General features: G+C 46.8%; 1 protein-coding gene across 1 annotated transcript in view; it reads right to left on the minus strand.

The window, feature by feature from the left end:
- Liprin-gamma (liprin protein kazrin) overlaps positions 1–11,055 on the minus strand; it is a 210,703-nt gene extending 199,648 nt beyond the window's left edge. Inside the window, exon 1 of the mRNA XM_050186654.3 lies at positions 9,253–11,055. Within this exon, the coding sequence (XP_050042611.1) occupies positions 9,253–9,373 (121 nt within the window). The 5' untranslated portion in view covers positions 9,374–11,055. The remainder of the gene's footprint in view (positions 1–9,252) is intronic.
- Positions 11,056–11,392: the final 337 nt, after the last annotated feature.

The raw sequence follows: 11,392 nt of genomic DNA on the forward strand, positions 1-11,392 counted from the left end.
TTTATACGAAGAGAACAGTATACTGTTCATGCCGAACATCATATTTATTTATTTATTTATTTACGGATACTGCGATCTTGAATAGAGATCATAGAAGGTGTGATACGTAAAAAAGTGTTTACATAAAAATGCACAAACACGATAAAATAAGTGCTGCGATCTTGAATAGAGATCATAGCAGGTGTGATACGTAAAAAAGTGTTTACATAAAAATGCACAAACACGATAAAATAAGTGCTACCTATATAATAGTGAATGAATATAAGAATTTGTTAAATGTCAAAAGCAGAAAAAGTGATGAATAATACAAATAATTGAGAGACAAAACAGCACACCCCAAATAACACCGAAAAGACAGAACGAGATCAGATAACACTCACGCCTAACAAACCCTAAATACCACAAGAAATAAGGCACACGTAAACATAAGTAACACGGCTCAAATAATTATTGTAAATATTTCTCAAATGAAGACAATGAATCCTGTGTTATAACATCATCGGCAGGGCTATTCTATTCTGCAATGGTTCTGGGAATAAAAGAGTACTTAAAGCAGTTATTACCTGTCTAAATAAGTATGTCATTTTACGTTCCTAATGACAAACCCGGCCCCATCGATTCCAAACCACTTATGTAATTGAAGAAGCTGTACCAGAAGCACCACAATGCGGTTGAAAGCGATGCCATGAATTGTTTGTATCTTTATAAAACAATAAAAAAATATACCCAGTCCTAGAGAAATAAATGTGCAACACAACGGTAATTACTATAAGACTGGCTAATTAAAACCTTCTGGCCAATCCTCTTTACTCATTAGAGCTTGTTGATACTACACCATGGTTCATAAAAATTTTTTAATTTCTTTTTATCGCACTGCGAAGAAGCTCGATGCAGCATTCGCAGTACTAGTATGTCTGTCCGTTCCGTTACGCCGCCGTCGCTAGACCACCTTCTCATCCTCAACTACACCCTCACCACATCGAGAAAACAACACAAACAACAAACAAATAAATATTTGGATAACCCGGGTGTTGGAACTCACGCTGTTGCAGTAATGCGTAGTTTGGGGCCAGATGCGTTGCCCATTAGTCATCTACTTTTTTATTGCGCACCCCAGGCGCATTTCCACCGGTCTTCATCGGCGTCGGCGTCGCTGTGATGTTCCGTATAAAGTCCAAGTGCGATAACATCGTGGCCGCGCGCCGTGTGCTATAGCTGCGAGTGTGAGCCGAGGATGGTGACTCGATCTCGGGCGCTCAAGGGAGAAAGGAGGTGACGAAGCACGCCGTCTTCCGCAGCGCGCAAAGCGCCCGAGGGGGGAGGGAGTTCTAGTCTGGCGGAGGGTGCGTGTGGCGTGGATGAGCGCGGCTGCGCTGGCTTTATGTTGGAAGCGATCTGCGTTGAGTAGAGTCAGCCGCGCGGGCCCTATCTTGAAAGCGATCTGCGATCAGTACAGAGTCTAGGTGGGCCGTGCGCTCATAGCTTCGTGAGCGCTATGTTCTAGCCCCTTAGTTCGCGGTGAAGCGAGAGGCAGCAAGAAGGTCAATTCGCTCGCTGCTGCCGCTGTTCCCCACTTCAGCACTTTGACAGCGAGTGTCCGCGCTCATCGAGTGAGATGTGTTTATGTTTGCGTGTGCGCCCGTGACACCACGCTTGTTAATTTATTTAGTAAGCGAATGTTTTCGAGTTGCTACAGCGAATAAAACTACTATCCTTACTTCGTATAGCTGGCTACTAATGCGCTATCGCAATCGATGCTCGCCTTTCGGTAGAAACTGCGATATTTTTTTAGATATGGGCAACATGCATATAGATCGACAAGCCGATATTTAGGCCGCCAAGTGCATGAATCCAACAAAAGCACGCATTCTGAAAGCTGCTCTTGCACTGCACATACGCACATACGATACAACTGCACGGCAAAATGACCTCTTAGACCTATGTAGGATGGAGTCTCGGCACGTCGGTCACACATGTGACTTTTCTAAAAACTGTGTAGTTCTAATAAGATGAACATGTCATATGGACGAACACAAGGTTCTTTGAATGGTCGAAGACGTTCCGAATACGGTGTAACGCTGTCCTGTAAAAGACATAACTAGACCGTTTCAGTTGGGTGTCTGCAACCACCCACGTACGCAGCGCGCAAATTCGTGCGTACGTAGCTAAGCGCGCGCGCACGAGGCGGCAATAGTTGGCCGCGGACGCAAAAGTTGAGAAAGGGATTGCTGACTTGTGCTACTCAGCGCCGCCATATGCCAGCCCCTGAAACTGTGCAGCCAATATCTGCCGCCACGAAGCCAAACCACAAGCCGGAGTCATATCTTCGGCCGGAGCCATATCGAAAAATGCGCTTTCGTGGACACGCGAGAACGCGTCCGCAAAGCCCGCAGAGCACGCAGCGGGCGCTACGCACCTTTCGAAAAGCGCCGGGCGCACGCAAGGGACCGTGAGTGCTCCTGCGTACTGCTCACGCGCACTGTCGCCTCCGCGGCTTTCCTGTGTTCGCAGAGCTGCTGCGGACGCCCAACTAAGAATGTCTACCGAGTCTTCGCGCAACATTCGCATTTACTAAAGTGCGCAAGGTTGTGAGCACCACGTACATTCTGTGAGAGGCAAAGAAAGGTATACGCTTAAAATGTGATACTTCATAGAACAGACGCCACCTGCCAACCACCACCGCCACGGGCATGAGTCATGTGAATAGTTCTGGCCCTAACCCTTCGTGACCCAACGAAGAAAGGCAGTAAGGCGCCGGCGTCCGCAAATTGTATGCGGGGAGGATGCAAACAAAACTACGCTTTAACACTTGACTAGCGTACGCGGTTGGTTTTGATTAGATCTATGGTAACAGGAAGCACAATAGCTGTTAACTAATTGCAACGTGTGTTTGTAAAGCACTTTGCAAGTGCTGGCTTCTGTCTGCTGCCTGTAGGCTTGTGCCCGAATATGGGTCGCGGGCTGGGTTGTGCGAACAGCAGTTTTATTTATTTATTTACTTTTAGATACTGCAGCCATATTGGCCTATTTTGCAGGAGTGGGTATGAAAAGCAGGACAATGACAAATAACAAAGGCCATATGAATAACACAGACTCAATGAAAATAACCACCTATTCAGTGGTCGCTAAAAATAAGCTTAAAATCAGAGAATTACCAGGCGAAGAATTCCAATATTCAATAATACGGGGAAAGATACCGTATTTAAAAATGTCTGAACTGGCAAAATATGGCGCAATGTTTAGGTGATGGTGACTTCTAGTATTGGATGGTTTAGGAGGACTTAGATAATTATCTGTTGAAATACGGCACGAGGAGTTAATAATGCAAAGCAGAAACTTTAGCGATTCCGTGCGTCGGCGATATGAGAGCGGTTGCAGGCCTATAGGGATGGAAGCGCTGTGGAAGGTGAAAAATCTCTATCGATTTCTATCGTTTTAATGCGATTAGCATTAACAGGATACATGATGCATTTTCCAGGGGCTATCTATCTATCTATCTATCTATCTATCTATCTATCTATCTATCTATCTATCTATCTATCTATCTATCTATCTATCTATCTATCTATCTATCTATCTATCTATCTATCTATCTATCTATCTATCTATCTATCTATCTATCTATCTATCTATCTAACTAACTAACTAACTCACTAACTAACTAACTAACTAACTAACCATTTTTCCGCCAACCTGGGTCACTGTGTAGTCCATGTTCCAATGGGCTCATGTGCTGAAAGAGTAGTGTTCAAAACCAGCCGTCAGACTAACTTGGGTCGCTGAGTATGTCGTAACTACGTGCAACTCTTTAACGAACCTCTTTCGCGACGACATGAATTATTGGGGAGGCGGAACTAGGAACGTGGTACTGGGTACGTACCGCTCTTCAATGAACATCTTTGACGTCGACTTCGAGCAATGGGTATGCACCACTCGGTCTGTGCTGCTCTTCAATGAACCTCTATAATTATACCAGCTTGGGTCACTGGACATGTGTCATTAAGTCTGTGCCGATTTTCAATGAGCGTCTTTGACGCCAATTTGGGCAACTAAGTATGTGCCACCATGAAAATGTGCCGCTTTACAATGATAAAAGAAAATCCTTTAAATTTCTGCGACGCTAGGCGGAATCGAACCTGCGGACTTTACGGCGATTCCGTTAGGTGGCGCAGCGAGTGTAGAGGGAAGCCCGGCAAAGGAGCACGGTTGCTTTTCGCGATGCGCAATTTCAACCAGCCGAATGTACCATTAGAAAACCTTTAAAATCACTCCCCATGGTGAATGTAATCAAACTCACGTCGCACTGGTTCTTCAAGGACATAAACACGACACTCGAGCACGCTGTGCCACAAATGAACTGGGTATGCACCGCTCTTCACCTCTCGCCAACTTTGGTCAACGAGCATGTGCCACTGCGAGCGCGGTCAGCGGCCAGTGAGGGAGCAATTCACGGCGTTCGCGCTCACTAGTCTCGGAGACCGTGCGCGGACTTCTCGACAGCGTCACTAAATGCAGCAGCGTGTCCAGAAAGGAGCGCGAGAGAGTTGCACGGCTGTTGCATGACCCGTTTCTCGGCGCTCGCGCGTCACCAGCGCGCCTTTGATTTCGGAGGCTACGTGCAGGCTTCGTGGCGCCGCCGCTACATGGCGCGGAGTGTTCGTTGGGAAAAAGCGAGATAGTTCTTTTGAAGTACACGCCCCCATACAGAATGCGTTTCGACGGTGGCAACACATTGTAGCGCTATACTGGTTCAATGCTACACGCATTGCCGTCGACAATCGTCGTCAGATGGGTTCTGCCGCATTTTTAATGCGTTGGCGTTCCTTGCATACTTCACGGGCTGCTTGGGTTATAGGGCTGCTGTGTTGAGGTAACAGGGTTCGAAACGAACCATCGGAACAACTTGGGTCACTGAGTACATGCAAATGTGCGCATGCGTGTCGCTCTTGAACGAGCCTCCTTCCCGCCGACATTCGACCTCTGTATGCGTGACTGGGTAGCTACCGCTATTCGAAAAAAAAAAAAAAAAGCTCTTTGATGCCGACTTGGAGTACTGAGTATGTACCACTCACGGAGTAAACTGCATACGAGCACATCAGACTTGGCATCTTATACTGTTCCCGTCGCGTAAAACCGCATAGTTCTGTGACAGCTAATTTGTCGCCTGGCTTAATCGTAATATGCAAGCCTGCATGTTCTGCCTCGCACAGAACATACTTGAATGCCCACATGCCAGAAGCAAACCGCAAGAACAAAAATTCAGTGGAGATTTAGCGGTAAAGGGGCGAGAAATTCGTTAGCACTACGTTGCAGCTCTTTGACGTCCCGGATCACCGATTTAAACAGCGCTCACCCATTGCAAAATGTTGTTCATGAGCTCACTCGACACGTCCTGCCTCTTGGAGGAGCGGAGTGCAACTGACGGTGGTCCGGAGTGGACCATCGTCAAGAAGCCCTATATATATCATAAGAAGCTAACAAACACTGACACCAAGGACAACATAGGGGAAATGACTTGGGCTTAATAACTGAAATAATGGAAATGAAAGTGGATGAAAAAAGCGCATGGCGCTGAGGTGTAGGTGTGTGTATATGTATGCACACCTACATTTAGAGGTATACATACTTCTACACCATTTCCGGCTTTCACCACACCATGCACATATACTTTTCTCCACTTTGAGACTCCTAATGCTAACGCAAATAAAGATAAAGGTCAAGTAACAGCGTAACAACGTGACACGAGGATCGAGTGTGACATTGTCCCGAAAGTCTCAACACAAATGGGTTTTCGGACGAGCCACACGTACCATCGCTATACACTGCGTCCGTTCTGCCACATTGTCGCAGGAGCCGCTAACTGCCTTCTAATGTGACCTCCGGCGTTAAAGGTCAGCGCCAAGGAGGCGTTGCGAAACACTGAGAAAGTGGAACGTGTCCTTGGAGAAAGCAAAACACGTGTTGCCTCCCGGCCTTCATGAATGGAGAGGCGCACGGCGCAACAGGTACTGCAGTATGGCAATAAGTTATTCAGGATCCATCAAGATGACTGTCAAGTAAGAAGACCACTTTCGAATTCCGCTGAATTATCCGTAAAAGTGATTGGCGCAAAGTTTCTTCCCGTTCTTCTGCAAACTTGGCATCCGCACGTTGTTACCGAGCCCTGCGTCGCCTTTCTAGCTCTTTTCGTTGAAAACGTTGTTCCTTTTCTAGCGCTGTCATCTTAGCAGCACCCTGGAAGCACTGCCTTCGCCGACACCACAAGGTTCACCCACCCCTGGCACGACGTCAGCACCTCTTCGACCAACCAGCGGGGACCGCATAGCCACCGGTGCCTTTTCCTCACCGAGAGTGAACAACTTTCTGTCTACTGGCTCCGTCTTTGTTGAAGCCCGCTCTTCCTCTTAGTCCGCTACCGTCTTCTCATTCTAAGATGAGAAAGTCCGGGCACTGCGACCATCGAAACGTGGTAAACAAACAAGGAAGGCTATTCGCTTTAAAACTTCAAATGCAGATTCAACAAATATTTTAATTCGCGTTCGCCGCGATACCCGCGCTGCGATTCCAGCCGATATTTTATATACACCATCAGGCTATAACTAAGGCGAAAGCGGTACGGTGCCGATTTTTGGAACGTTCAAAGTGCAGCTACTGCGAAGTGCGAAATTAACCCGCTGACGCGTCGCCAAAGATGATCCATGTATTTATTATTGAATAATTTAAAACATTGGGAATAATGATAATGAAAAAGTTAAAATATAAACTAGGTTTGGATTTTTTTTGTCAGTATAAGCCAGATAAAGCGCAATTTAAAGTAAACGCTCAGCTTAAATGCACGTACTCCACACATATATATGCTGAGAGGTACCCTAATATGTGCAGCGCATTCGCGAACAAATATTATGATCGGATCATTATTTAGCAGGCATCAAAGTGAACAAGTGAATATCATATTGCTTTAGACGCATTATACGTAAGAACTACGCCGTGCAACTGCCGGAAAATTATGAGCTTTCTTGCCGGAGCCTACTTCAAATACATTGTAATCCGCTAAGAGAATTATTCAATTGTCTTCATTGCTTCAAGTTACTGTTGATATTTATGCTTTTAATGTGATCTGCGAGTTGTTTTCTGAGTGCCTGTTATTTGGATATTATTTGACTGTTTCACAGAATACCATAATTTTGCTTTGTTCGTGTTGATACGTTAGAGTTGTCTTTTTTATATTTTTATCTGCTTGTTTTGCATACGTATGCTTCCATTTGATGCTGCTTGTAAGGGCGGCATGGCCTTGTCAGGCAGTGTATGCTTTTTGAGACATCACCAAGCAGACAAGAAAACAAATGAATGATGAAGAAATTTACAATTAAGAACAGGCTATTATTATTGCAAGTTATGACGTGAATTCAGATAAATTCAGGTACGTTATAGTACTAAAATGAAAAGAATACCTGCATGTCTACGTTGGCGCAAAATACAGGGTCAACGCTTCCGCCTAAGGTGAATAGCTTGTCTCCTCGCTAAATGCGTACTGCCATAAAAATGCCAATGGCTTTAAAAAAGATATAGGTTCTGGAGTTCTAAGTGTCATAACCGCGATCTGATTACGAGGAAGCCGTACTGGGGGACTCCGCAATAATTTTGATCACTTAAGGTTTCTTAACGTGCATCCAAGGCTCGGTACGCCGGCGTTTTTCCTTTCCATTTCCATTGGAATTCGGCCACAGCAACGGGATCGAACCCGGGACCTCGTGCTACGTAGCGCATCGTCACAGCCACTGGGCACGGCCGTGCGCTGAGCTACGGCGGCGGTTTTTTGGAGCTGGGCTGAGAGATAACTTGTTAGTGTGAAGCAGACTGAGGAAATGAAGTCATTGTTTCTTCCTTCTAAACTCGAGCGGTTGAATGCCGTTAACCTTTATTAATTCTGTGGGAGAGTAGAATATTGAATAATTATTGAATGTAGATCTAACAGTTCTTTTTTTAGAAGCTTTCAAGCCCATTGATGTCATTTTTGGTGCAGAGATCCCGAACTACACACACATATTCCAATTTGCGTCTAATCAATGAAAAGTAGCAAGACATGTTTTACGTTGTACGGGGTTGACACAATATTGGAATTTTGAATTTTGGCTTCAAAAAAGGCGCAACTGTGAGAAAGTTGATGAACAAATGTTGTTTATCTGAATTTTCCAGGATAAAGTGTTGCTTATTGTGACTCCTAGATTTTTGTAGCTGCTAATTTCGTGAAGAGGTGATGTATCTGAGTGATAGATGCGAAGTATAGTCGATATATATTACGTGTCATTCGAAGTGATATGCTTGTATCTATGATGAGCTTCTATCCCAGCCCCCTGCACAATGCAGGAATAGTATTCAAGCTACTATATATGCTGCTTTAATCAATCCTTGAAAAACACCCAGTCATAACGAAATAACCGAACTTGTAACCGACCTTCGATAGTGTGAATAATGTCGGTAATATATAAAATAAAAATAGAAGAGCACCGATGATAATGCCCTGTGGTACACGGAAAAAGATTAGGAAACCAATCCGACAGTTTTCTACCGGTCTGAAGGAACTGTTTGGTATTGAGTGAATTAGTATGTATACAACAAACGAACAGTTCAGGGAGTCCTGTATATTTAAGTTCGCATATTAGCTTAATATGCGACACCTTGTAAAACGGTTTACGAAAATCAAGAAAAAGTAAGTCAGTTTGGTTGTTCATGTGGCGAAGGAACGAATCAGAGGCACAAGCTAGCTCACACTGTATGCTAGAGAATCATCTAAACACGTGCTTAAAGCTTGTTAGTATTGGAAAGCTATGCTAACACATAGTCTAACTCTCTGAATGTCGGTTCCGGACTGTCCTGTAGTTGCACAGCAGTTTTGACGACGATAGCGAAGCAAGAAATGTAACGGCAAAAGAAACTTTTCAAATGGTACAGCGTATCTTCGAAATGTTTACGATATGTCTTCAATGTTCCCTGGATGCCTACAGCGTATCCCCGATTTCTATAGCATGCTGTATATCCGTATACTTGACGATCTATTATTTCTAGATGACGCTGGACTGCTTGGCCGGTGGTATGATGCGCAACGGCTGAACACGAAGCCTAAGCGTTATCAGTAAATGTCACTCTAACATTTCTTTTCTTTTACAAGCCCAGTAACACTCGTCTTTATACAGCAATGATGAGGCAACAACGTGTGTACAAAAGCACGCCGGGTTGCTACGCACGCCTTACCTGTCTCAAAGTAGGTGTTCTGCTTCTCGAACGCCCGGCTGAACACGTTGGCCGGCCGCTGCTGGAGGAAGCAGATGGCCCGGTTCTTCTCGTTCATACCGTGCTCGTCCATCGCCGACATCTTCGCTCCGTTTGGCACCGACCAGCTGTTGGGTTTCCAGTCACGAGAAGCGTAAGCAAGCACTTGGACCTACGGCGAGGTTACCGGCGAGCACAACTCGAAGACGTTGACAGCTCGTCGCGCATTTTCACGTTTGTTTCCCGAAACTTGCGTATCTTTCGTCCGCAGCAGTGGGTGGTATAGTCGCGCTGACTTCAGCGATCTTACTGAAGCAGAAGATCATTCGCATTTGCATATGCCACGCATAAGCGTAAACAAACACGAACACTCACAAGGACACACACGTAGCACCAACTCGGCTTCTTTTTCTTTTTCTCCCCGATGGTCGTTATCCTCCCGTTCGCGTACACACGGCGCCGTAGGAACGGCACAACAGCGCTTTCTCGCTTTCGACCCTATTCGTCGTGAATGCCAGGGTTGTTCCCCGATCGTGCGCAGTATGTATATATACGCTCGCCTCGGAAGAATAGATGCAGCAGCTGCCTCCCACAGGCAGACAACACGCAGCGGGACTGCAACAAGAGAAAGCCAATTCCGAGCGCCACGGCTGAAAGAGGATGAGGAGCTCCCCCCTTCTTTTTTCTGTTGCCTGGGCCTTCTCACCTCGTTCGACGTCGCTGAATGCGAAAAGGAGGCTCTGGTGTTTCTCAAAGTTTGTTCTAGCGTGGGAAAAAGAAAAAGAAATACACGGGGTACCGTTGCCTGTAGTGTGGCTTCGAGAATAATGAGAAAGATGCCGCTGTCGTTGGCCAACAATAGACGAGGGATCCTCTTCGACCCAGATCCGCGCAGCTATGTGGTTTGCGGCGGGGGCTGGCGGCCGCACGAGTCGGGCCGTCAGTTGTGTGTAGTATTCTTCGGACAATGGAGGAGTCTGGGTCAGCAGCGCGTTTGAGGTCAGCGCAGCGGCGGCGGTGCGTCTTCTGCGCTGCGAGAGATACGGGGTGCAGCTTTTACGTCGTTTGCTCCCTTTTGTGCGCGCCCGTTATCTGGAACGCGGTTAGGCGGGCTGACCGGGACGTCGTCGGGCTGCCCCGGCCTGAGAATTGGTACGCCGAGTTAAGGCGGAGTCGGGAAATATAGACATTAGCCGCGAGAATCACCCTAGGACGTGACGTCACGTCACCACGCGTCTGAACGTCACTTGATTGCTCTTTCCGAAACAGAGACACACAAAAAGTTTGACATATAGTAGTTCGTGTCAATCAATTACCCTATACCACGGCAGCAGATTACCAGAGATGAGCTTACCTATGCGCAATCTAACACGCTTCGATGTGAGATATTTGTAGATGGCGTGCAGGAAAATGCGTGCGAGGATACCTTCCTGGGGTCTATTGACAGCTGTGACGTGCTTACTCCTTTGAGACACGGATAACAAGATCGCGATCCTGTTATACTCGGTTACCTAGGCAGCTACAGAGTATACGACGGGCCACCCAAACAGTTGAGCTGCCGTGATCTTGAGCGCTGTCACAAAACTGCTTCGGCAAGAACCTCGCAAACAGATGGACGTAACGAGACTAGAGACTGCCGGAAGTATCGACAACTCCACCGCGCAGAGCAGGTTCGGAAGTCAACCACTCCCGTCGCGCGGCTTTTGCAACTAGCCGAGCGAGAAGTAGCCTCAAGAAGAGAAAAAACGAATGGCAAGGGGGGCTGCCCACATCCAAAAGCGACCAGGAGCGCACGTCACCTAATCGCGCAGACGCGGAAGTCAGCCCGGTCGGGCTCTACTATGCTTGACAACTCATCCGTCTGGAGGCCGACAGCCGCCCCTGACGCGACGTGTTTCCCTTTGCGACAGACGTGAGTGCTCAAAGCGAATCGATTCTCGCAGCGCGGAGGACCGTTGAGCGCAGGGGAGCGATCCACCGAGGTCATTCTCTCGCACACGGCGTCATGTGAGATCGCGCACTTTCACTCGGGTCAACACGCGGTCACGTCAGCTTGTTCCACGGAACGACGTCCCCGGGCAGAATTCGCGAACAGCTGGTATCCTCCTTATCGTGAAGATCG

This window comes from Dermacentor andersoni, chromosome 3, assembly GCF_023375885.2.
Source record: "Dermacentor andersoni chromosome 3, qqDerAnde1_hic_scaffold, whole genome shotgun sequence".
Taxonomy (NCBI): Eukaryota; Metazoa; Arthropoda; class Arachnida; order Ixodida; family Ixodidae; genus Dermacentor; species Dermacentor andersoni.